This window comes from Neopsephotus bourkii, unplaced genomic scaffold, assembly GCF_033783945.1.
Source record: "Neopsephotus bourkii isolate Nb327-2 ecotype Australia unplaced genomic scaffold, CSIRO-AGI_Nbou_v1 NB_168, whole genome shotgun sequence".
Lineage (NCBI taxonomy): Eukaryota > Metazoa > Chordata > Aves > Psittaciformes > Psittacidae > Neopsephotus > Neopsephotus bourkii.
The window spans coordinates 3,001,477-3,029,318 of NW_026900684.1; the positions used below are offsets into that span (position 1 = coordinate 3,001,477).

Below are 27,842 nucleotides of genomic sequence, written 5' to 3' on the forward strand. Positions count from 1 at the left end.
TGAGTAAACCAGCCTTACACTTAAATAGTTTTTTGTTGTAATAAGTACAATTCATTTTAATTTTTGAGTCAACACTGTGACAATACTGTTTTATTTGAAGGTGAAAGGATTTTTAGTTACTGCAGAAGCTAAAAATTCTCCATGTTGATGATGTCCTTATTCCTAGGTGAATGTCTGCCTTTTTCAAAAAAGCCTGTACACACAGTAGTGTAAGTATTCATATACAGATTTATAAGCCATATTTTCTTCTCATTTACATCTCCTAAAACTAGTGGTTACAGAGAAATTATTCCAGATTTATATATGCATAGATCAGAAGCAAAAACTTGCCCATCTGTTTTAATTTGGACTTACTCCCTGAAAGATTAGCCAGATAAATTGTTTTAATAAAACACTTAAACAATATTAGGTTCAAAGTCTGCTGGTCTGACCTTCATGACAACAGATTTCAGAGAATACCACCACCCATGCCAAGCATACCAAACGATCCCGTTGTCTGTCTTTGCAGTATAGGGACCCTTGTAGTACAAACCGTTCAAGTTGGCAGAATGACACCTGGTGGAAAGTAAAGGAAAACAGAAATAAAGCCTTCAAAAAGTTGCATTTATCGTTTCTTTGCGAGTCAAATATTTTGCTATGTTGATAACAGCCTAGTTTGGCAGCTGCAAACATTTGCATTTGGGGACTTCACCTAAACAGTAACAGCTCAATTAGGGCATACTGCAAGCGCTCTTATTAGTTTCTTTGAAACAAAAGTTCTTTTTGTTCTTTCCACATGTTTCCTGGTATTACTAGCTCTCTGAGTTCTGCCTGCTAATCTGTTTCAGTGGAGAATTAGTCCAGATTTTTTCAGGTCATGGGTGGCAGCAGGGCATGCACCACACAAAATTCTGGGAAAGAAATGCTGTTCTGCTTTTTGTTGTTCTGTTTTGCAGTTACCCCACATGGTGTTTTGTGTGACAAAACCCTGAATATTACCATCAATTTGCCTATTCATCTGTGGACTTCTGTATACAAATAGATTAAATCTGTCAGCTAATTAAACATATGTATACCACATCACTGGCTCATCAGAGCTAGCATTTTATTTGACTATACAAAAATACCTGGGGGGAAGGGGAAAGGGTTTCTTTAATACACTGAAGAAATGCTGTTACAATTTATTAACTGAAGTGGTAAAACAAATAAATAAAACCCCACAAATTCCCTAGCAAAACCCAAAAGGCTTAATTAGGCACCAGCACCATCTTGATACACATTTGGATTCCACAGGAAAGCTTGGATCCTTATGTGACCATATGGAGAGCAAAATAGCTGTTTCTTCTGCAGCACACTGCAATGAATTGGCTTGGTTTATCTGCCAATTCATTATTTTGTTGTAAGTGCTGTTAATATCTAGCTGTCGAGCACCATGCTGTATTTCAAAAGTATACTTCAGAAAATATGCAAACAGAAAACAGCCTAAATTAAACTTATGGATATTATTACTGGCAAATCTTAGTCTCTTTGCTTACATTTCATTAACAACAGTTTTTGAGAACTGAAATAAAAATGTCATGAAAGCCTCACAGGAAAATTCTCATATATATATATGCTTATTTATAGCTCACAGTTTCTAAGCTCAATTTTGATGATGTGTTAGTTGAAAGCATATAAACCACAGGTATCAAAAGTGACTTTGGTTTTAAGAATGACAAACTTGTATCAGAGCTGACATAATCCTTGTAGCCATACAAATTCAGCGCTGAGCAGGGACTCTATCAAAATGAATCAAACCACTATTTCATTGGAAGAATCATAATTGCTAAGAGGTATCTAGATCAACTGAACCCCTCCTTTTAGTTCCTTTAATGGAAGCAAGCAAAACATGATTTTGTCAACAGCAACATGAGCCAGTAACAATTCTTAATTAGTGCTGGGAGGCATGGTTTTCTGTAACCAACTGGATTCTGCCTGAAGTAACTGAACATACTAAGGAAACAACTGGCATAGAATCATAGAATAGTTAGGGTTGGAAAGGACCTTAAGATCATCAAGTTCCAACCCTCCTGCCATGGGCAGGGACACCTCGCTCTAAACCATATTACCCAAGGCTTCGTCCAACCTAGCCTTGAATACTGCCAGGGATGGAGCATTCACAACCTCCTTGGGCAACCTATTCCAGTGCCTCACCACCCTAACAGGAAAGAATTTCCTCCTTATATCCAATCTAAACTTCCCCTGTTTAAGTTTGAACCCATTACCCCTTGTCCTATCACTACAGTCCCTAATGAAGAGTCCATCCCCAGCATCCCTATAGGCCCCCTTCAGATACTGGAAGGCTGCTATGAGGTCTCCACGCAGCCTTCTCTTCTCCAGGCTGAACAGCCCCAACTTTCTCAGCCTGTCTTCATATGGGAGGTGCTCCAGTCCCCTGATCATCCTCGTGGCCCTCCTCTGGACTTGTTCCGACAGCTCCATGTCCTTTTTATGTTGAGGACACCAGAACTGCACACAGTACTGCAAGTGAGGTCTCACGAGAGCAGAATAAAGGGGCGAGATCACCTCCTTCGACCTGCTGGTCAACTATATTATGAAGCAACAGTCATTCACAAATCAATAAGCTCCCTAAGGTTAGCCTGTGGTGCTCCTTGTCTTCCTGATAGTCTTAGTTTTAAACTAAAAAACTTCACTGCAATAGTTTCAGAACTACAGTCAACTCTCAATTATCTATGAACATTCAATCTAACTTACATACTAACTGTATGACAGATGCAGGAAGATAGAGTTGGATTTCTGAAGAATCGTTTGAATTCTGCCTGCTCTTACTGGCTCCAGTATGGCCCCACAAGGATGTAGCTATGCCAGGATGATTGGTGAGGCAAGAAGCCTGAGTTGGTGAGACCTATAGCCCCAGCGTGATGCCTGGCAAATCCACCATGATCACCCATGCATGATCTAACTAAAATTGGGAATGCTGGGGAGAGAATAAGCTCATGTCCACTAGCCTTGTTAGCTCTTCTTTTACTAGCTATGAACCTACTGACCTTTGCAATGCCCTGGATGCAAGAAAGCTTGTCACCTGAGCATAGTACCAGAGTGAACCCAGCTCCGTGGATTTGCACCCAAGTTGAAAATCTCTTCTACAGCTTTGCTTAAAAAAGAATGCCATTTTTCTGCAGAAATCCAGGAAGACAAGTGCTGAGCTGGGGCAAGACTTAAGCTGCCTCCATGTGGCCTCACTTGTGTCACATCCCTTGGTATTCATATTATCTGGGCGTTTCTGTGTTTTGTTAGTCCAGATAGCACAGAGCTGGCTATAAGACATTCCTTCATAGCTGGGAGCTCCTATACAAACCAGCCGAGAGCACTAATTCCTTCTAGGTTTGCTAATCTGTGCATGACAAATACATGTTCTGAAAGCTTTCCTTTCTCTGCCAATATTGTTCTTTTGGATAGGATTTAAGGATACTGAAATTTTCTAGTATTTTGCAGTATTCAGTCTGATGCTAGGCTTAACATAAAAAAGTCTGTAGCGAGGCAGTGGAATCAATTGCTATTAGTGATTAATTTTCATTATCCAGATAGACTGTCACTTTAAGAGCATGAGCTACACAGCCATAGTAGGAACTAGCCTAAGCAGGAGCCAGCTATCTTTAGCAGTTATGCAGCACCAACTACAAGGTATTAATAACTGTCAAGTCTGCCATACAATTACTTTTGCAAAAGGGTCATTCTTTTGCCCAGACCAATCCAATATTACACAATAACAAAAAAGTTTTTGAAATATCAAAAAAATATGCAGTTGACTAACACTCATTGGTGATTCACTCTTAATCAACTCCATGGCATGGTATCAGAGTTTTACGCTCCTTGAGGTCTATGTATTCCTCTAAATCCACAAAAGTTACGATTTCATGGGAAAAGGACCTCCAGCACAGTTGCCTTTCCCTTTTATGTCTTAGCTTTTGTGAGAACTGCAAAAAACTTTGTCTACATGTGAGTTTTTCCATATGTCTCAAACATTCTGCTGACCCCTTATCCATGCAAATATATTAAAATGTATTAAGTATTAATTATGAAACCTTGAGTTAATGGCTACATCGTATCAGCTACAATGGTCACAGATGACTTACAGAAACAGCATCTGGAAAATGAGGAATTAAAAAACAGAAATAAAGGATGACACAACAGAGAAACAATAGAGTTGATCCAGCATGGCAGCTCTTGCCAAGTGAACTGAGATCACCATGAGAGACTAGTATGCTTTCTTGTGTTTGAAATCGCTGTATTACACAGCTAGATTGCATAGTTTCTCTTCATGGCTATTGTTATCTGAAGAATTAAGGGAAAGAACATAGATGTCTATATAGACAGTGCTAAGGCTACCAGGTTTATCCTTTCTTTTTGAGTTGGTATTTTTCATGTAAGTAGGATTTAAAAATTCCTTTACTGAACCCTGTTTAAAAAAATGTTCCTTTCAGTTCATCCGTGCTCCCTGACAGAAACTGATTGGACACATTCCCATCTTGATACTGAAGGAATAACAAGAGCAAGACGCTGTGAACTGAGGTGAAAAAATGAGGCTTAATAACCCAGCGCTAGCTTAACTTATCAGATATTCTGTGGTACTGCCACATCTGCTCTAGTGCAATACAGGAGAAATGCAAAAGTACAACAGGGATGCATCTGACCTACTTGTGTACAAAATGGTTAAAGGGGCAGAATTGTCTTCTCCTTATTCCCTGATAAAAAAGATGACTAAAATCTATGGCAAATAGTTTTATCGCAGACCAGCTTGAGCTGCGTGGTAGGTGCTGTCCTTCTAAGGTGAGCCTCAGTCTAACCAGCACTGAGATTTCTGCTAGGGGTCAAGGGCAGATTGCAAATACAATAAACAATGCCAGTCCTGTCTTCTACCATAAGTTATTACTGCATGAATACACATGAAGCAGAATAATTGTCAATCCTATATTAATATAAAATCAAAATACCTGTTAAACCACCAGCCAGCATTTTCCTCTTCAGCACAGTTCCCTTCATAGTTGTCATTATCCCTGTCTCTAGTACTGAATTTCATTCCTCGATGATCAGCCCACCATTTTACTTCAGGATGAAATCCACCAGTAAGAGAATCACCAGCTGTACCAGAGTATTCACCACAATTCATCTCATAAGAATACTAATAAAATGTGAAAAAGAAAGGAAAAAAAAATGCCAATATGTCTTTAACCTTTAGCATGTCAGAGTGTGAAACCACAAAGGGAAACTAATCTATTCCATTTGCTACTATTTTTATGCTCAGAAACGTCATGCCACTTGCACACCGTGTACTCGATAATGGAGGGTTGTAAAGATGCTTTCTGGGGTAAGCACATTTATTATGTGCATAAATGACATACTAAAAAACAACCTTAGTGTTAATTTGTAGTACATGTTAACAAACCAGAACATCATGTACCATTACTGTTGGTGATACTGACAAAAATAGAAAACCTTGTTTTAATCCATGGCTGCTAAAATGAAATAATTCATACATCTTACAGTAAGTGTGAAACTGATGTAGCAAAGTAAATCACTGTTATTATATATTTGAAAATTCCAAGCATATTCAAGAAGGAAAATATGATAAGGTTCTACACAAGCCTTTACAAATATTAGGGAACCTGTATGTCTATTGTCTGTCTACAGAATCCACATTTTCATTAAACCCTCTAGTCACTACTTAGCATTTTATTACCTCTTCACCTGCAACTCTGAATCTTGCATATTGTGCAAACCGCCGTTCTCCTTCAAAATCAGTCAGATCAATTCTTAAAGTATAGTTCCCTTAAGAAATAACAAGACAAATTATTTTGGTTAAACTATTCCACCTCACTACTTTTTAGAACACAGTATTATAGTAGAAGATTAATATACTAACTAGGCATTTATCATGAATCTTATCACATCACAGCATATTTTATGGGGGTTTATCTTCTTTCTTCATGCATATTAAAGCATATCTTGTCTTTATTCACCTGATTCAGCTTAGAACATTTTAGACTTATTCCAATACAGATTTTCAAGTTTAGAAAACAAAAAATCCTAAGAAAATTAGATTTTTATACACTTAAGATAAAAGTTAAACTAGGACTGCATCCTGGTGGCACTGATTTCCATATAATTAGCTGGCTAAGTTAATGTGTAAGTTTTGTATTTGGTGTATCCTACAGCAAAGCAGAAGTTATCTTAGATTGAGTGGCTATTAGAAAGATGGAAATAGCTTTCTAGAATTAGCCTCAGATTTACCTTCATGTAATAGCCTATGCAGCTGTGTAAAGCCCTGACTAAATGAATTGGTACAGCATACTTGCCTGGCTCTGGACTGTTAGTGATGCTGACTGTGAAGTGGGTAAAGAGAATTCTTTTAAGATATACTCCTATCTACCACCTCCTGTTTTGCTGGGGCTCTCTGCATGACAGTGGCCCAATGTCAGTTTTGAACCTTCTGTTATAAAACAAACTTATATTCAAATGTGTTTTGTTCTGAAACATGCGGAAGTCCATGCAGACTAACAACAGAATTCAGGATTTGTGCAAAGAAAACAGGTAACAAAAAATGGCCTGGAAAGAGCAGAGAAACAGAAACAAGAGAAGACAATTGTTACAAGAGAAGACAAATTGTTACAATACAAGTCTTACCTTGATTAGTCAAATAATGAAGATTTTTATTTCCAAGCCAATATTCACCATTTTTTGAAACAAAATTTCCAAATCCTTCTTCATAGTCAGTCCAGTCTCTGAAAAGAATATAAGCCACTAATTTACAAAACCCCCAAGTTTTCTTGAACGTTTATTTTATCATACAATCATAGACCACAGAATAATTCCAATTGGAAGAAACCTCAGGATGTAATCTAGTCCGATTTCCTGCTCAAGTCAGTCAGCCATGAGATCAGACCAGGCTGCTCAAGGGCTTGTCCATTCAGGTCTTGAAAACCTCCAAGGATGGAGACTGCACATCCTCTTTGGGCAACCTGATGAGTGTTCTCAGGGCAAAAAAGGTTTTCCTTATATCCAGAACTTCTCTTGTTTCAGCTTATGTACTTTGTTTCTCATCCTCCCACCAGACATCACTCTGAAGAGACTGTTTACCCAATAAGCTCTCAAACTGCTCTGCTTTCTTAGTGACCTCCTTGTAGGTACAGGCAGGCTACTATTAGGTTCTTTTGAAGCTGCCTCTTTCCCAAGCTGAACAAGCCTCAGTCTGTCCTCACAGGGCAAGCGCTGCAGCCCTTGATCATCTCTGCTGAACTCTAGAGGTTTATTATATATCGGAACATTAATAAACAAATATTTTAGATATTAATATCTTATTTACATTGTTGATCTTCACAGAATTATTTCTATTTTTCACATGTGAAAGACTGAATCCCAGTCTGAAGATTAACAGATTTTTAAAACCAGAAGAAAACACATTAGCTCAGTCCAATCTCTGGCATAGCACAATTTCCCTGAAGAGAAAATATTTTTCCTGGTTACATCCAGGGGATTGAAGTGGATGTGTAGGTTTACCACAAATGCAGTTTCTTTATTTTCCATGATGTTATTAAAACGTGAAATCCCTGTAGCTGGATATATAACTTTTTAAATTGAGATATTAGCTATTTCCAGCTTGGACTTACTGACAGATTTAACAATTTTTGAACTTTAACACTGGTGCATAGTTTCAAGAATTAATGTGTATACTGAAAACATTGGACCTTTTCCCTGTCAACACTGGCTTTGAAACAGTTTCTCAGTGGTTTTGCTTTCATGACATGTTCTTAATGGGGACAAAAATATGATCTGTTTCCTTGAGGGAGGGGAAGTATTCTTCAAGTAGTGGGTGAAAGTATTATGCTGTGCACATGCAGTCATAAGAGAAAGCAGTCTCTGTGACTTTAATAGCTGGCAGTCTCTGGCAAGGGAGAATGGGTGGTGTGTGGCTGTAACAATTGTAAAATGCTACAGACTGCTTCTGTAGCTTGTCTGTCTATATTTTATGAGATAAGAATAGCAAAGTTTTCTTGGCTGGATTGAAGTATTTCATCCTCTCTGGGGATTGCTTCTTTATTTTATAAGGGTATTGTAAAGTCAGTTGGAGTAATCATAAACACAGGTAAGACACAAATCCACAGAAGGATGCAGATACATGAGAATCAAACTGAGCAAAGCAGAGGTTCTAAAAACATTCTTGTTGCTTCTAATATCTGTAAATATTTGTAGAGCTTTATATTCAAGTCTCACAGAACAAAAAAATTCACTTCTGGACATTCTCCAAAATGCTTGAATTTTGGCAAAGGCAAGGAGAGTGTCACCCATCATAGCTTTCCTGAAGGCATTTTATCATGAGCTACAAAAGACTCTGTGGGGGGTTTCTCTCAAACTTGTTTGCTGATGGTATTTTGGTTCAAGCAGACTGCTTACATTTTTACTATTTACAAAAGACAAGGTAGTCTTTTGTTAGTAAGAATTTGTGCTCCAACAATTATTAATGCATTTAACACTGAAGTGTCATCATGTAAAATGTTCAAGCTATCAGAAAAAGACTAGAAGAGATGTCTGCCAGAAGAGTGCCAGAGCCAGAAGTGGTACCTCATCTGGAGACTGTCCCACAAAATAACCATTCCTCACTTTTATCTGGGATAACAACAATTATAAAGTTAAGATTTGACTTGGCTCCATCTCATTGAATGTTTCTCCACTTTGTTTCCAATTTTAATGACCAAGTCTGGTACCTACCTGTCAAAATTCTGGCTGCCATCAGAACGTCTCTGAAAAACAGTCCAACCACCCCCTTCAGACATGTCACAGAAGGCAAGGAATTCAGTAGGACTCTGGATAGGTTTCATCTTATAAAATCCACTTTGCTTATGGCCATCATTGTAGATTTCTGCACAATCTGTTCACAAAACATTCATTGGACACAGGTTTTTTACTCCTATGCTTACTGGCAAAATCAGAAATCAAGTCATGTCATGAAATAGTCACATACAAACCAAGCTAATACAAAGGAAATATTTCTGCAAACATCTTTTTATGACTTGTGGGCATTTTCTTGTATTTGTGTTGGTTTAAATCTTTACTGAGCTGTAATTATTTCGGCATTTCTTTAAAAGAATCTTTTTCTACCATAAAATATTATTCTTATTTGTATCTGACTGGCAAAATCATTCCTCTGGTTTAAGTGGTGTCACTTTTCATTTACAATGGTATCATCCACACTAGAATCCTGTTACAACCATATAATCTATCTACATATAAAACACACGGTAACCTTTAAAAACAAACACGTACTTCTATTTCCAGAAAGTCCGCAGGAGAACTACTGAAACTAAAAACATGGAATCACCAGTGTTAGAAAAGGCAAACAATTGCTGGATCTCATACTTCTGTACCAAACAGGTGCAAAAATATGTAGAAGACAATCCCCAACATAAAAAGGACATGGACCTGTTGGAACAAGTCAAGAGGATGACCACGAGGATGATCAGGGGGCTGGAGCAACTCCCGTATGAAGATCGGCTGAGAAAGTTGGGGCTGTTCAGCCTGGAGAAGAGAAGGCTGTGTGGAAACCTCATAACAGCCTTCCAGTATCAGAAGGGGGGCTATAGGGATGCTGGGGATGGACTCTTCATTAGGGACTGTAGTGATAGGACAAGGGGTAACGGCCTAAACCTTAAACAGGGAAAGTTTAGATTGGATATAAGGAAGAAATTCTTTACTGTGAGGGTGGTGAGGCACTGGAATGGGTTGCCCAAGGAAGCTGTGAATGCTCCATACCTGGCAGTGTTCAAGGCCAGGCTGGACAGAGCCTTGGGTGGCATGATTTAGTGTGAGGTGTCCCTGCCCATGGCAGGAGGGTTGGAACTAGATGATCTTAAGGTCCTTTCCAACCCTGACTATTCTGTGATTCTAAAAAATGCTATATATGTGTAAAATGATATCACTTTGGCTTGATACCATTTACAGTCTAGTCTGCATTGGTGTTAGTGGCTAACCAGCATTTACAGCAATGACAAAATTCAGAGCTCATGAAAATATAACAGCAATGTAATTGTATAATCTTATATTATTTTCCTCTAGGAGTTAAGAAATGAAAGGAGTTCTTTGTTTATATGTAATCTACCATCAAGCAGTCATACAGGAAAGATGTATCATTTTCAACATTTCTGTTTTTCCTGGCAAAGGTAGGGCTGAATAACTGTAAGATTTTCCCTGAAACATTTATGAGCATGTTGGCTGAACTTCAAGGCCAGTTTGGAACTTTCTGTACTATTATATTTCTTCTCAGTGAAAATGTCAGTGAAGATTAGACATAGAAAATAAACACTTCATATTGAAAAAAAACCAGCTATGTTAAGATTTGAATAAACTTCAATGGAAAACAGAATTTAAATGATAGCTAAGCTGTCTTTCCAGAGAATGTTTGATTGGCTTATAAAAAAACAGCTTTTCCTGTCCACTATTTTCTTGTAGATTAGCAAAACACTTGAGCATATTTTATTCTTTAGCAGGTGTATATAGTGTGGAATTTCTCCCTTATTATCTAACTTCAAATTACCCAGCTCTGTTGACATTAAAATGCTACAGCAGTTCAAATTAAATACTGCAGTACCAACAGGGAAAGTAAAAAAATTGAGAAAAAACCAACCCCACAACAGAAACTGGAACAAATTAGATCTGTTATTTAGAATCACATCTTGAGAAAATAAACTGAAGCAAATGCTAAGAAAGGACAAATACCTTCCACCTAAATGTGGTTTTAATAATCTTTTCCACTAACAAATGAATCAGCCATAATAACGAAAGAATTCCAGGGTGCTGAATATAAATAAATATACAGCTAAAATTTAAAGTCAGACTTATAACTGCTTTCAATTTCATTTTAATGCTGCTTTCTTAAATTCGATGCCTTGTTATATCTTGTGATTTCTTCCACCAGCATAAACACAAGTATATTCAAACAAGACTATTAAAAATCACGGAAGTTTAGGCTTTCTAGCACTGGACAACTAGAAACAAATACCATCCCAAGAATCCACCCCCCAAATTGTATTTTCAATCCAACCGTTGGTTTGCATGGTATTTTATTATTTTAAGAGATTGGGCCTCACTCCAGCTCCTAGGAGCTAACACACTTAGCCTGCTTCCACTGTAGAGGGACTGGATCACCACCAGAATGCTGGTGAGATTACAAAAACAACTTAAAACCAATATTTTAAAAGCTGTGATGTCCTGACCTGAACTTAACTCAGTCAAAATGGTGCAACATACAGAATATTACTAAAACAAGATGCAGATGTCATTATGCCAGGCTTGCGTGTGTTAGGATGTCACAGGGACTTTAGAGGTTGGAACAGTCAGGGTGTACTTTTAACCCATGCCATGCTGTGAATGTGTGAATGTGAACTGACCCTGTGGGTCAGAAGTTCTGGAGATTAGTCAAGGGGTGTTTAGAAATCTGTAACTGTATATTAACATTTCATATGTATCTGTTGTTGGCTTTTATCTGTTGAATTGCCGATATTTGTTCTGAACCTATTATATGAAGATCGCCTGAGAAAGTTGGGGCTGTTCAGCCTGGAGAAGAGAAGGCTGCGTGGAGACCTCATAGCAGCCCTCCAGTACCTGAAGGGGGCATATAGGGATGCTGGGGATCGACTCTTCATTAGGGACTATAGTGGTAGGACAAGGGGTAATGGGTTCAAACTTAAACAGGGGAAGTTTAGATTGGATATAAGGAGGAATTCTTTCCTGTTAGGGTAGTGAGGCACTGGAATAGGTTGTCCAGGGAGGTTGTGAATGCTCCATCCCTGGCAGTGTTCAAGGCCAGGTTGGACGAGGCCTTGGGTAATATGGTTTACAGTGAGGTGTCCCTGCCCATGGCAGGGGGGTTGGAACTTGATGACCTTAAGGTCCTTTCCAACCCTAACTATTCTATGATTCTATGATTCTATGATTTACTGGCTGTTTTTGAATTATATGTTATTAACAAACCAATAAACCACTTAAATCCTGATTTAATTTATACCATGTGACATTAACAATTTTTCCCTGTGGCAGCAGGCCTGAGTAAAAGCTGAACACTGTTTTAAACAAACAATTTTCTGTGAGCTTCTGAAACAATAAATCAATGGGCCTAATTGTGCTAAAGCTTCTGGGTATCATTACAATGAATGGAAATGAAAAGAATAGCTTCATTTCTAACCTGAATACTGTCTTTTTCCTCCCAAGTCAATGACACTCTTTTCATCTCCTCTGTCACCGTACTGAATCTCTTTCTTCTCTAAAAGCTGTATAATTTTTAGCTGCTGCTGTTTCACACGATGTTCCAGAAGCCTAACCTGCCCCTGAAGTCGTATCTGCTCTTGAAAACAGTTCTGTAGATCCTAGAGAGGAAAACATACTTTACTGTAAAATCAACAATTTTTGTTACATTTAACATGTGACACAAAAATAAACAACCAACCAACCCATAAATAAAATTTAACTTGAAAAAAATATTTGCTCACAATTTCCTGGAGACACTATGTTGTCCTCTGCCTCAATTGCTACCTCTATTTAATATTATTTTGTGTATTACAGTGCCCAAACATATGCCTGCTTTGCAAAGAGAAACCTTCTCTTTAATAGCTACAATTACCAGCTCTCACGGCAAACATGAAGAGGGGACTTTAGGGAAAAGCACTATAGTATAGACCCCACCATAAAGATTGCTTATTTTCCATTGCCTGCCATATACAGAGATTTACTATTCAGTGAGGCCTTGCTACTAACATTAAAGGTTCTAAAATGCCAGAGTTTTAAAGAAATATAGTCCATACACATTTCCAAATTCACTGTGCATTTTTCAAATGCTTTTAGATTACACACTACTTATGATAAAAATCTTAACATTTCCAACGTAAACACTGTACAGTTTCAAGCTCATTTTTTGGCATGATAAAAGAAATACTCCCTAAGAAGCTGCAAATACATATGAAATGTAAAAAATAAACACTCAAAGTCTCTATTTTGCTGTGACTTGTACACTTAATTTTGCCATGCAGAGTGGATGAGAAATGTGGTGATTCTTATATGGTGACACCTAGCCCTCATTTTACCCTAGTGCAAATACAGATACATGACAAGAGAGTTGGAATAACTCTTCCAAATGCTGACACGCTGATTGTACACAGAGCAATAAATAATTTGGTTTAGATTAATGACTATGGTAAAACAGCCAAAGTGAACAGAACCCGATCTAGGGAGCTTAAATTAAAATAGCCTGTAGCCTGTACAGCTTCAAACAGATGCTACACAAATTTGATTTCAACATAGACAAAAAAGCCTTTGGAGTTTTATGACACACTGTACAAATGTGCCATGAGGTTTTGTATCAGTGGCATTGTGTCTGCAATTTTATATGAGCAAACTGAGTTTAGTAGTTACAGTGCTTGCACAAGAGCACAACTAGCACTTTAAAAGCAAAATCAAAGGTCAACCTTTTGGAAATCTGATATGCAAGATCAAGTATGCAGTAGGTCTAAATTGGTACAACCTTATTCATAGGGCAACATTATTTACATGAGCTAAGGATGTAGACCTCTAACATTTTCCATTCATACAGAAAAGCTGATATCTTAGACCATTGCCCTATGGCACTGAACTAGCAAGACCTGAAGTAGCATACTGACATGCACCTCCAGTGGTATCTGCATACTTCCATTTGCATCAAGCTCAGGCTTCACCTATTTTCCATGAACACTCTCACTAAAATGTTTTGTGTCACTTTCTTGCTGCAGTGATATTGTTTTTTCTTCTATCTGAAAAACAGATACCATTCTGTAAGTTTCTATGCAGCACAGTCACAGTTCTGGGTAGACTGACTTCCTTGTGGTACCATTCACCACAACTCCAAGGGAAAACTTTCTGAATTAAACTAACATCTAATAGAATCTGCCTTTTATAACTCTATCACATGCAGATTTTTTTCATAATTCATTTAGGGTACTAGTGAAGAAGCAGAGGAACTTCTGCTACTGTCAAGAAACATCCATATAAACTGTGTCATGACTATGGTTATTTCTGGTAGAAGTAAGTATTGCAGACCCCTTTGCTTTTTCACCAGAGAGGGTGCAATTCACTTCCATCAAATAGACAAAGGAACTAGAAAAAAAAATTAAGATTAAATAATCTATGTCCATGAGTAAAATGGTTCCTAACCATCACGTTCCATATTTAGTCACATTGAAAATTTTGATGATTGGGCTTTTGCATAACAATCCTGAATATAGGCCTCTGCTGTATTTCTGAAGTCTATCAGACGCTTGCTTTAATTCATACTTAGCTGCAATCTAACACATGGTAAAATAAAAGACTGGGGAATACACATGTGGAAGGACTAAGCAGTTTGTCAGTGACCTGTTTGAGAGGAAAATATTCAACTGCCCCCCTGGGTTTGTGCTGCCCATGTTAGGCTGCTTTGACAGTTCGTTTGTCTGCAGACTCCAACTGTTTGCTACTAGTTCCTGAGACGCCACAAGGAGGCGCTGTGAAATAAGAGGCATGTTTACCAAACACTAGCACCCTTAGAAGAATGAACAATGCAGGCAATGACCTAATATCCGTCTAGTCCTATCTTATTTAAGAATACTCCCTTGAAAATCTTTTCCAGTTGTTGATAGATATACTAGATCCCTAACATACCCTCCTTTTCTTCCATCAGGAAGTGAGAGAAGAGAAAGTGCTTAAAATACATGCACATACAGAGACAAACCTGCTACAGTGGCTTAGAGAAATGTTATTTGACCATCAGCACTGGTCAATGTGTGATATGTTCCATATTACAAAGAAAGGATGCAGTATTACATAGTCTTTCCAGAGTGTTTGTCTCAGTTTGTATCTGCAACTTCACATAAACCCTTCACAAAAGCTGAGTTGAACTGGGAAATTAGAAGAGGCTTCATTGACAGGTCTCTGCAAATTTGCTGACTAGTCCCAAGTGCATACATAAAACTATGGAGAACTGGAGAGATGCACAGGTAGGTTGAGAAAGAGTTAATAAATACTAGTAAAAAAAATAATTCCAGGCTCTCACTGATGAGCTAATAGACGTAAAGCTGTCAAAAATCCCATATTAACAGTTAGACCAAATAGTAATCCTAATAATATAAAGTTAAGATTGCTAAAGAAGCCATCATGCCACACTTACTAGTCTTACTGCAGTGTTTATGGAGAAGGTTAGCCTTTATCAGTCTTAACTCAGGACTCTCAACTTTGGAGAACATGGTAAAATACAATAGGAAAGAACTGTGTGATCCTGGAAATGGTGGCCCGTATCACCAAGCCCTAGAAATTTCATGGACAAAACTTCAGTTGCGTAGTCTCTTTAACACATGGCAAGGTCTGAGCCACAAAGAGATCAGTTTGGAGAGGGCACGAGCCTGAGCATTTCAGAGGCAGCTACATGCAGGTAAGTGTGTTTCTTTCGGGTGTAAGTGAAAAGCATCTATCAATTCACCCTTTCATACTGTTAAAAGCCATTTTTCTTGCTGTGATTAAATTATACAGCAGAAGCACAGAACTTCTCAAAAGCTACAATTGTACCTTAGGAAAACTTGCTCTCTAAACACAGTATGACACTACTTCATATACCACTATAAAAGGTCCTTTCCTCTGAACCACATAAAAAACAAGTCTGCAATGGGCTATGTCTCTAAATATTATTCTTAACTTTGCATTTTAAATTGATTTTTTTCTTTTTTCTTTACTTATTGTGAATTGTGAATTAATTCATGAAAATGCAAAAGTGTCACTGAGCTGATTCTCATCTACTTCACAGACAATTATGTAGTGAACAGTAATACAGCTACAATTTCCTGATGAAAAGAATTTAAGCTTACAGTGCTGGTAAATAGTAAGTGACAATAAAAAAATCACTAACCATACTGAATAGCTACACTGTAAGAAAGGAACAACTGAACAGAGAAAACATTTTGAAAGTAACCTACTTATGAAAAGCACTGGTATCTAGTACTTTGCTTTCCCTGACATCAACCTCCTCATTTATCTTTGTCAGCTCCAGACAAATCCCATTATACTTTGCAGCACAGCAAATCCACAATTCTTGTATTTGGAATTCCACACCTATTTTTCCCATGGGACAATCCCAAGCTAGCTGTGTACTTTCAGCGTGGAACAATGCAGCTTGATCTGAAGTCTGCAGGCTACCAGACTGTTCTTTTAATGTACTACTATACTTTTTATCAGGATAACTCTTTTAAAGTCTTTGGAGCTAAACCAGTGCACAGCTAGAGTAATATTAAAGCAAAACATATCTTAGAGTTATGAGAGTCAGCACCTGTAACATATTGCTCTTCCTTTTGTTAGATATGAACCAAAGTTAAACTAGTACAATATTGAAATACTCAATAAAATGGGAATCTGATTGTTGCTGTCTCCAGTGGACAGTAGTGCCCACTGACTGAAACCAGACTGAACATAACCTGTTCTGTCTGTTTCAGTGAAGCAACTGTTTGTACTACACATTGAGAAGCAATTATCCAACAACTGCTGACAGCCCTATTCTTGGACATATTTAACCAGCTGCTGTAGTTAATGTGCATTCACAATTTTACTATATTATTGTGTGAATTATTTAGCAGCTAGTGACTTTGCATTAAAATTGATGCTGTAAATTACACTCAGAATACTTTATGAAAACTATAAATTTATTTTTTTTACTTGAAGATTTCTTATATTTTTAGACTTTAAATGAGGTCCAAAAAATCTCTATTGAGATTAGTGTTTCAGTGAGATTACAATGTGAAAATTTAAGAGGTAAACTTCAGATTATTCCCAGTTTTTAGTCATAGGGCCAGCTAAAGCACAGAACATTCCAACTGAAAAATTAAAATCAAGCAAATGCATTTCATTGCAATGCCTTTTTCCTAATAGGCTTCTATAAAATTTAGTAACCTTCTTCTTCACTGAGCAGGAGTGATTAGAGGCAGGTGTTTCCTATTCTGCCCCTGTGGAGATACTTACCTGAACAAAGTGCTTCCATAAGATAATGTAAGACACAATGATGCTCAATTAGTTGTAAATTCAGCAACCACTTCCAGCTAGGCAGTTATGAATCAAGAATTCAATCTCCCAGGTCCTTGCTAGCTAGAAACAGAATACCAAACTAGGAAAGACAGCCAACACAGGCAGTACAGGGCTGGTGAGGTTAGAAGTATTTTAAGCAGTGGAGTAAGTGGGATTGCGTTAGGGTTTTTGTTGGAGATCAGAATCCATAGCAGAAGGTTTTGAGAGTTAGATGTGAAGGTGTTTTGATTGTTGTTTCTGAGTGTGAATTATAACATAGTAACATGGGAATAAGTAAGAATATGAAGCTGTGGATCTTGAGAAAAAGTTGTATGGCAAGTGGACAAGACAGAAAAGGATAGAAACATTCTTCATCCTGAGCGCCAATGACCAGAAATACTACTGCTGTAGCTACTGCTTTAGGAGTTCCAGGGTTCTGCCTTCCTGTAAGTATACTGGTCAAAACTAAAGGTGTTATTCTGAGTTAGCATTACCCATGAGTGGTAGTATAACTCTCTTGTGTGCCTTATACAATATACCTGTTAATGCATCATATGATACCTTTTTTAGCAAAGATATTCCATTGCCTTCTAATTCATGTTGGATCCCATAACAAACTGGCTGGCTTATTTTCTTCAGGGCTACTACCCAGTCATTTATCTTCCACTGTATGTTGTGCATTTGTTTCCCCTTTCCTTACTAGAAACTTGTCCCCACTGAACACCATCTGAGGTTATTTCTCCAGTCTTTCAGTTTTGGTCTGAATTCTGATCTTTTTCACCAAAGGTTCTACCATCTCACATAGCTGAGATACATTGTAAGCACTATGGAGGACACGGTATGAAAGATTTAGAAGAAACTCTATAGGCAAATTTAATTACTGGAACTTACAGAGCTGCCAATGGCACCCATGAAGTTAGCTGCAAGGACAAAATCAATCATTATCAGTATCTTCATTCTTTGGAAGCTGTGAAGTAGAAGAACAAAGGAAATACTAGTTAACTTACACATTAAAACTAAACATTTACACTGGACATCTATATTTTATTTGAAATAATTAGTTTCTTACATGTTGTAAATATGTTTACTTAGGCTTCATTATAAATGTTGAAAACAGCCTCATTAAGTAGAACTCCAAAATTTTCAGTAGAAACAATTTATCTTTTTAGGCTACTTTGTAGCAGAGCTCCCCATATATTTTAGGGCACCTATTCAAGATTCAAACCCATGCATTTTATTACAAAATGAGATAAAAGAAAAATAGCATTTTAAAATGCTCTGAAAAGCAGGGCAATACTCCTTGTTGGTCCTTTGAAATTGTGAGAAAGTTCTCTGTTATATTCAAGTAATTAAAAGTTGAATTGGGCTAACTGTACTTGAACTAAAGTTTTGTGCAACTTTTGTGCACCAGGAGAGGATGGAGATTTTACTGTCAAAGAGCAATTTTAGGGAAAATGAGTAATAGTTACTAGCTTTCATTCTAACATCTTTCAACTGACAGCTATGCATATTTTGTCCTGTATAACCCACAGCACTTTAAATCCCATTATTTCATATGAAAATTATTTTATATGACCAAAAGATCACCATTGTAACTTACTGCCTTGCAAACATTAACACAATATCACAATTTTATGTAAGGTAGATGTGTGCTTTTCATCTCACAGATGAGAAAGCAAGGCCCCCAATCACTAAAATACTTACATATACTATACATGAACCAATTCTAAATAGATTAGGTAAACTGCTGCAAGCTATCAATTGAGGAACGTTTGGGGTTTTCTTTTTAACTTACAGTATTTTCATTTAGCATATGTCAACACCATTTTAAACCAGAAATATGTGTCCACTCTGCTTTTTCTGCTTACTAAACTGAATCAACTAACTACATGTTACAACATTTGTGGTTAGACAAAGTATAAGACCTTTAATAGAGATTAATGATTCAATGCCAGTATGTGCATATTGAAACATAAACTTTATGGAAATTACCATTCATGTTTCTACAGGAATTAACATAAAACACCAGTGGAACTTCGGCAGACTCTGCTTTTTACTGTACAAAGACAAGCAAGGTGCTTATGTGAAGTATATTTTTAAGTTCCTATAGAATTGGCCTAGTGTGAGGTGTAGCTGCTCACGGCAGGGGGGTTGCAAGTAGATGATTCTAAGATCCTTTCCAACCCAAACCATTCTATGATTCTGCGATAAGTCCAATTCTATTTTCACCAACCTCTGAAAAAGTCCTGCAAGTGTACAAATTACAGACCAGCCTAATTTCAGGTTTTCAACACCTACTAATAAAATACTAGGGATGTTTTTTTAAATTGCATTTATTTAAGTAAGCAACATTTGGTTTACTTTTACTTTTGAGTTTTGCTGGTTTGAAAACTTTATATATGAAAGCATAGAGTTGTGAGGCCCAAGTATATCTGTATAAAGCTCTTGCACTGGACTGATGCAGACACAAGGTATGCTGTTGCGTACTCTGTATGCACTGACTCATATTACAGACAGCTTCAGAAGGGTTTTCTAAGCATTTTGGACATATGCAACATCTACCATTAAGCTGCAAAGCACTATACTAAGCAGATGTCTATCACTAAGGATTCTGAAGGAATCCATTAAAAATTACCCATAAAATGTTTCTTGTTTATAAAGTGTGAACTGAAAATCTTAGACTAAGTTATTCCTGTGACATAAAATTTATGAATTTTGGGTTGTAAGCTGTCCTTTATGCTAACCAAATAAATGTTTTATCGTTTGAATTAGAAGCTTTACCATACTTGAATGCAACAAGTTCTGCTACTGTTTGAAGTGGTGAATCCTATGAATTTCAGGCTTAAAAAATGATGTGGGTCAGGATCTGCAAGAATTGTCTGGCATTGTATTCTGTTATTAATTTAGGTTTTGGAGGTTTCCATCATGATAAAACATGTGCTTTCACCTTACAGCAGTATTGCAACAGTATTAATTATGGGTAATGCAGCCACCACCGTTTTGAAAGCGGCTGTTGCCATCTGTTGTAATGACACTGTCAGTGAGAGGAGTGACTGAACTACCTGGACAACCTGCAAATGGTCTATATCTGATAATCACTGTCCCAGCTCCATGCATATCTAAATATGTTTTCTAGGAGAGAGGGGACAATTTATTTTTTTTTCACCGGAGGAGCAATATTTAACTGTTCTGCTTCATTCTCTGTTATTTTCATTATAAAAGCCCCATCTTCCTCACATTAGTCTTAATATTCAAACTGTTCTATCATGATTTCACTGACCGAGTGTCTGAATACCACAATCAGTCATAAAAGGTTTGTACAGCTTTACAACTACAGTATACTTTTTTTAAATAGACTACCAAGTGAATCTTGCATACTGTTCAGTGAAATTTATCTTAGTATAAAAAGAATATAAATAGAAGACTATCTGTCACAATCAAGGCAGATCACATCCCTTGCAGCATCTGTGAACTACTATGAGCAAGCTGCACAAAAGGAACGCAGGGTAGAGTGAGAAGTGTAGAGTGTGTACAGTTGGTTTGGTTTGTCATCTTCAGATGAAGTCATTCTTCTATTTAAAGGCTGCCTCTTTCTAAAGCATGATCCTTTCGTAGTGAACTTCAGGAGGGCTGGATTTGGGAGACAACTTCACATGTATCAATCAGATCTAGCACTGAACTAAGATATGCTCAAAAGTCTCACAAATAAAATTTTAAATGTGATTATTTAAATATATTGCTCTATATATTTTCATCCTGGAGTTTAATTTCTGAGAAAATAAGTTGAACAGTAAACTCAAGATGAATTATTGAGCCTGTAGTCCCTCAAAATATAAGTTCGCTATGATCATAAGAGAATTAAAAGGCGTATAAAGAAGGAGTAACCAAGCCAAGAGTTCAATTTGGCAGACCTCTACATCAGAAACACGGATGACACTGAAACAGAAGGAACACTGAGAGCTCCAGAGTGGACCTGTGTCCTGGGTTCAGTAGAAACAAGGGCCGTTGTCCCCCCAAAAGAGAAGAAAGATCAAGAAGAGTTGGAGAAGACATGAAAATTCAAGCTCTGAAAGTGGCTGACCTAACAATGTTTCTCTGCTTCTGTGATTGTCCAGCAGAGACAGCTGGTAAGGTAGAGGACAGTACCTTTGAGCCAATTTCTCAGGAGGTATAAATTCCCAGAGTTTATCTGATCCCACAGATGCAGTGACATGAGATTCACTGAGTGGTCAACCCTACAGTGATAATAAAGCAATAAATAGGGTCAAGCCCCATATATGTTCAAAATGCTTTGCACATACTAACTGAATCAACAGGTTCAGTCTTGAATCACCATAGGTACCTGTTTACTTAGTTTTCCACATTTCTACTAAAAGTTTCTGAAAAGACAGTTCTCTGAGAGTGTGCATCCATGCTCTTTGGTAATATATAAATCTGAAGTTCTGTTCAAAGAAAGATTAAAGTAGGGAGAGAATACAGTCGTTGATATTCACACACAAAGCAATAAAAGCATTCACCCCCAAAACTGCAAAATAATTATGTATCTTAATCCATGTCACAGGTGAATACAATTGTTTAGTTTAGCAAATATATGTGTGTTGTTGATGCTAGGAATGCAAAGAGTTAATAAGTCCTGAGAGACTTACAAGACTTTTGTAATAACACCTGTGCTGGTTTAACAAAACAAAACCTGTGCAGAGTAGAACCCTTTCCAGGAAAATCTTCCTCTCAGACAGTAGACATGTGGATTAATTATCACACATCATCATCAAGCAAGATAAACTTACTGTAATATTTTCAGGCTGAAAACACAAACCCTTTGCAGTTAGGAACCCCTTTCTGTTTTAATAGTATTGAAGTTTCAGAACAACTCTTTTGAAACCTTGAAATTTTACCCATTTACTGTCATTTACTATTCAAAGATTACACCTGCAATGTGCACTTGCACAGCTGTGCAGAAAGATTTCTCCAAAGCTATGGAATAAAAATTCTAGAAAGGTACCTTTTTCTTTCTCTATGCCAGGGCTTTCTTTACAGGCTACTCGGATAATCCTATCTTCATATTCCCCCTAAATTCAAATCATGATTTGATCTACTTTAGGCTTAAATAGCAGCCTTGTTCATACACGCAAACATTACTATAAATTTTAAAACTACAAATTTTAGTATGAGGTTTACTAACTAGATATAGTAGCAAAACAGCTAGAACCTGCTAAAACATTCATATGTCGTTAGCAACATTGCACAGGGTATACAGTCTTCAAAAACACACTGCTTTTAAACTGTAACTACAGCAGTTTCCCCAAATTTTATTCTACCTTCCTCCTACCTGCCCCTAGGTACCTAAAATGTTTACCTTTTCCCTCTGGACAGAACTCAAAGTTGATAAATCTTCTTAAGCTGATGCAAATAATTCCAGAGCCCTTCCCAGGCTGTGATTGTTTTTGCTATTAAATTCTGTAGAGTTGAGGCTTACATCTGCTATGAGTCACCGTGTAGGAATGTTTCTGAGAAGTTGCAGTTATCAAGACTAAATTGCAACATAAGAAGACGACAATAATTCTGTGCCTAACACAACATTTCTGAAATAAAAATAGACCAAAAATAACAAAGGAACATCCATTCCTTTTTACTGTTCTGATCCAGGAAATTGCTCTCAGCATCATACTCAGCTATATACTCTAGCGCTTTCCTGAATCACAGTCTAAATCTCTCAGGTTCTAGACGTATACAGAAAGTCTAACTGACCCAGCTGATTTACAAACAAAACATAATCACTCAGACTAGAAGTCACATGTTAAAGGTAACAAAATAACAATGAATCTGCTAAAAAATACCCAACAAAGTAACCGAGAGAAAGCCAAAGTGAACGAGAAAAAAAGGACAAAAATCTTGTTTGATGTAAGTCCGTATTTTTTAGCTGAACTGGAAAGCACTCAGAAGCACATGATCTCAGTGACTTGGCTAGACTTTCTATTTAAGCTTTTTGGAACTTGATGATCTTAAGGTCCTTTCCAACCCTAACTATTCTATGATTCTATGAATACATCGAGGAATGGAATTTGTTTTGCGTGTTTGCCCTCCTTCTCTGTTGGTTCTTCCCCAAAAGTTCAATAAATGAGTATACTTAAAGGAATGCTTCTGGAAGAAATGAACTGAACAAAAGCAGTAAAAGAAGTTTTACATTCCACAATATAATAATAATAATAAAATTATTCACACCATCAATTTATTTTGAAAACTAATACTTGTTGCACACTTCCTCTGAATAATTTCTGGTGTAATATTTGGAATCTGTTCACCTGGCAGTATTTCTCTTTACTAATTACATCAACAAATTAACTTTATATTTTACATTTCAAATATTTAATAGTATCAGTAAGTTTCTCAGAAGTAACATACACTAAGAGTCATTGAAAATTTGAAATCATCAAGAAATTTTTACTGCAAATCTTGCTACGGTGAATGCCTTTTGCATGGAGGGAGATGTGTGTTCATTGCATGACTCTTAACCAACTGTTACTCAGTAAGGAGGCTCTGAATTTAGAAAGTTGAAAAAAAGCATGGCATTTTAAACTTGGATTTATTAACCATTTAAACAACTTATTGAGGGTTATAAGTAGAGTGTCCATTACTTGAAGTCTTTAAACAAAGACTAGATGGCTAAAATGTATGGCTGTGATTCAAGAGTTATATACAGTGTCAAGTCACAGGTTTGCGTTATTCAAGAAGTCCATCTATAAACTTATGAAGATTTCACCTACTATATAAATACATTGGTATATGGATGTAATATGTAACAATCATCATCATGGCTTGACTTCGCAAATGAAGATTTGGGAATGGCTTTACCCACACTTACTACAAGTGCGCTGATGACTAAAAAGGCCAATGTGGGATAGGCAAATCTGGCTGCAAAAAGCACAACGAAAGGTCTCCTTGGGTGGTATAGGCGGGTGTCGCTACAGGGCTTTGCAAGTGTGGGTAAACCCTTCAGGCCTGCACAGTGGATTTTTTAGGTGAGACACAGCATGCGCAGAACTGGCCCCACCCTTTACACCTGAGGTTTATCTGCCAGGGTCTAGCGAGCTTGGATGGTGACAGCGAAGTCCTCAGGTCATAGGTTTGATTAGAGTATCCTCTTAGATGGATGGCCTTACAGGGCTATATGAGCTCCATCTGCCCGGGTTTGAAGTTAGAGTTGTCCTTCTCCTAGGATGGTTGCCCAAAGGCTAGTGAGCCCATCCTGCCCATGGACGCACTTTGTCTGACCCTTCAGTTGAGACCTGTCTGGCATGGGAGACCCTACTGGAGGCATATGCCACCACCAGCATAGCTCCCAACCTCACAAGGGCACGCAAGCTCTTTCCCCACAACAAGGGGGTGTAATATCCAGGTTTTAAGTGATTCACCTAATTTTTTAGTATTAATCTAAGAAACAGGTGCATCATTTAGTTATTTCAGTTATTTCACAATCTGTCATTTCAGATATATGATAACAAAATCAGAAACATACCTTCATTACCATGGATGATATGATCAGCATTTTTTTGACTTTATTTTATCTTTTTGGACTTTATTTTGGACTTTATTTTATCTCCTCCCCAGTTCGTATTAGAAATTGGACTTTATTTTATCTCCTCCTTAGTTCTTATTAGAAATACAAACCAAGCAGTCCTTCCCATCTTTTTCAGTAGATGCTAGCAAAGACAGTACTACTAGCATAGATGGAACACATTACAGAAGTTAAAGATCTAAAAAATATCCTCATCTGTACAAATCTCCCATTGCAGAATAGAGAGAAATGGTGCATTTGGTGAAGGCCCAGAGTAATTTTTTTTTTTAGAAAATTATCACAAAAAGTTCCATTGCTGACATTTGTCTTCTATTCATTAACCCCAAGATCATAAAAAACATTAGTTAAACTGTGTTGTAAGGAAAGGTATATGGCAAGCAAGCGACTTGCTCAAGATCTTAGTGCAAGTGACAAGAGAACATGAACCTGTCCATTATTCAGCTGAGGTTAGTGTGCTTTTCTGGGGTCTGACCAGGTTAGCTAATACCTGTCTCCCAGTTAGTCTTGTTTCCTTTATTGCTCTGATGGCTATTATGCTTGAGTGGATCATCAAAAAATGCTTTCTTCTTCACTGGTAGAGAACTGGCTAATCCTTGACCAGCCTAATGCTTCGCTTTTGGCTCTTAAATGCCTGTGCCTGTGCCCTACACCTGTTTAATTTATTATCAGATCCCATGGGGGTAAGTGGACACTTTATATTCCTGTATAAATCAACTCAAGACTCTTTGTTAATGACTTAAAAGATCTTTTGGATCCAATATAACACAAAGAAAGGAAAACTACCTTTATTATAGTAGCCTGATAGCCACTGTGTAGCCATATCATGGTAATCATATTCGACCAGTTTCATTTTTGTAGCAAAAAGCTCTGTCACAAAATCAGCAAAAAAGAGTACAATTGCTATTTGAACTGAATGCCCTATTAATTAGCGCCTTTATTCCAGGGCCTTTAAAATTTCTCTCCCACCTATTCATCATCTCTCTTCTCTCTCAGTAAAACTAATTCTTCACTTCTTGTTTCTAGTCCTTACTTGCATTATTTTGTTTGCTTTCTTTCCTTTCACTCTGGAATAATAAAGTAAAATTAACAAGATACAGCCAGCAGACGCACAAGGAAAAATTCATCATGTCTCTGACATAGCTTTCAATCCTAATTGAATTGGGCTATCTCAAAAATAATCCATTCAGTTTTTGTGAGGGTGCATTCATTATTATGTCTGCTGATGGAAGCACTTACAACAGAGATCTTTGTAGGAGGAATTAGCTACTGTCAATCTAGAGGCTCATTAGCGTTGATATAGGAATTCCCCCAAAAGATTTTTTTTAATTTTGTTTTATTTAAACAAGACATTCTTTAAGCCAAATTAGTTTTGGCTCACAGTCATCACCAAATCCTGAGATGTTATCTTATAATAGTAGTGGAGAATCACCTACTGGAAATAATGCTTCTTGAAGTGCAGTCCATGATTTCTAAATACTCATTGTATCTTTTTTCAGTCCCTATCCCAAGTGAAAAATGGCTTTGAGGGTCCTTATTTCCTTAGAACTTTTTTTTTTTTTTTCCAAAAACAAGTTTGCAAATTCCAGAAGAAGGACAGAAATTAAGAAGACAAAAATCAACCTGCAAATGTGAAGCAGGAATCAGAGTAACGGAGCTGTAAGCTTCTGTGGGAGACATGCTACCAATATATGACAACCTGTGGTAAGGAAAATATGCTGTTATGACATATTGGGGACCATGGTAAAAACATCGTTACTAAAACACACTGAAACCTATTTAACTTACTGTTTTTCCTTAATAACTCGTTATATTTTTGCTTTTTTTTTATTTGTTGTGTGGTTTTTTTCTTTTTGCCCTACAGGAAATGATAGGAATGAGGGAGCTGTACTTCAAGAATAAACCACCACAACAAAAATAATGATAATCATTGCATTAAGGCTCTATTTTCTCTTAAATTCTGCCTCCCTCTGCCGGGCAGTGGGAGGTATGCCACTGTGACAATATAAAGCATCCTACAAACAGCAACATTGCCAATATGGTGCTGAATAATCAGACTAGGATTAAAAAAACCATTATTTAGAAGTATGATTTTAAAAGCTGATAAATTAACTTCTTTACTAGCTGCAGAATTTCAGGAGAAATTAATAATATATATTCAATACATAAAGATCTTCCATCAAGTTGTTGCAGATTGCTTTCGAAGCAGTTTCAATTATGGATATAAAGTCATGTAGCCCATAGTAGAAATGGGACAAAAATGCTGCTATAACAGGTAGTCTTACGCTCACCTCTTTCACATGCTACAGATTGTCCAGAACATTTCCCTTGATACAGGGGTATCTGCTAGTGAAAACAATAATATTTTTATTTAAATATTTTTTATTTCACAGGTTTTCCAATCATTTCATTCCTTTCTAAATTTCAGACAGATTAATGTCTCATTGAAAAAGATCAATATGTCATTTATTTTTTTTGGTGGAGCAAAATACATTGGTATGAGTACTAATATGGGGGACATGCAGATTAACTACATTTCCATGTAGTACCAGTAGAATGTTTTTCACCCAGGATGAATTTTGAGGCCTATGTGAATATTTAATACTTCTGCTTTAGAAACTCAATGTAATGGAAATGCTGAAAATGATAACTTATTTTTCCTATTCTGACAACAAGGGACAATCTCTTCAAATGCAAGAAACAGAAATTATTATCAGCCTTATAGAATCAAAACTTCAAAGTCCTGAGTATATTACCCAAGTCCAGCTCTTGAGGCCTAACAACAGGAACTTCTACTGAATACTAAGTTCACCTGCCTGGAACAACTGGATGATCAGAACATAACAGTAAAGCACAGCATGACTATTACCGACAACTGTTTTTAAAATGCCAAATCCTCTAAATTTTCCTAGTATTTTCCCAAATGAAAGCTTAGAGAACCTATAGCCATAATCTCCAAGCCCTAAAGGAAGTATCAAAACACAAATAATGGCACTGCAGAAAAAGGAAAAAAAAGCTAGATAGGCTTACAATGATTTCCACCTTTTCACCGCTGCATATACACCTGTTACTTCTTATAGGAAACCAAATGCAGACAGAAACAGACTCTGGAAATTGATGCTGCTCTGAAGGAGAGGGACTTCTTACAAGAGTGTGTAGTGATGGGACAAGGAGAGGTGGGTTTAAGATGAAA

General features: G+C 37.1%; 1 protein-coding gene across 2 annotated transcripts; it reads right to left on the reverse strand.

The window, feature by feature from the left end:
- On the reverse strand, positions 1–27,816 carry FGL1 (fibrinogen like 1). Of its 2 annotated transcripts, none has more exons than XM_061371285.1 (8): positions 27,680–27,816; positions 17,968–18,043; positions 12,215–12,395; positions 8,746–8,905; positions 6,664–6,761; positions 5,720–5,808; positions 4,974–5,161; positions 1–555 (listed from the first exon to the last, which is right to left on the reverse strand). In XM_061371285.1, exons 2-8 carry the CDS (start codon positions 18,031–18,033, stop codon positions 396–398), a joined length of 942 nt encoding a protein of 313 aa, XP_061227269.1. In that variant the 5' UTR covers positions 18,034–18,043; positions 27,680–27,816; the 3' UTR covers positions 1–395. The 2 variants fall into 2 exon arrangements, with proteins under 2 accessions (XP_061227269.1, XP_061227265.1); XM_061371281.1 differs by lacking the exon at positions 27,680–27,816 and adding an exon at positions 22,433–22,578.
- Between the last annotated feature and the right edge of the window lie 26 nt (positions 27,817–27,842).

Coding starts and splice junctions, on each gene's coding strand:
- FGL1 (XM_061371285.1), bottom strand. CDS start 18,033: ATGAAGATACTGATAATGATTGATTTTGTCCTTGCAGCTAACTTCATG. Junction 12,396..17,967: donor TGGGTGCCATTGGCAGCTCT/GTAAGTTCCAGT, acceptor TTTCCTCTCTAG/GATCTACAGAACTGTTTTCA. Junction 5,162..5,719: donor TCAGAGTTGCAGGTGAAGAG/GTAATAAAATGC, acceptor ACATTTTATTAG/TATTCTTATGAGATGAATTG.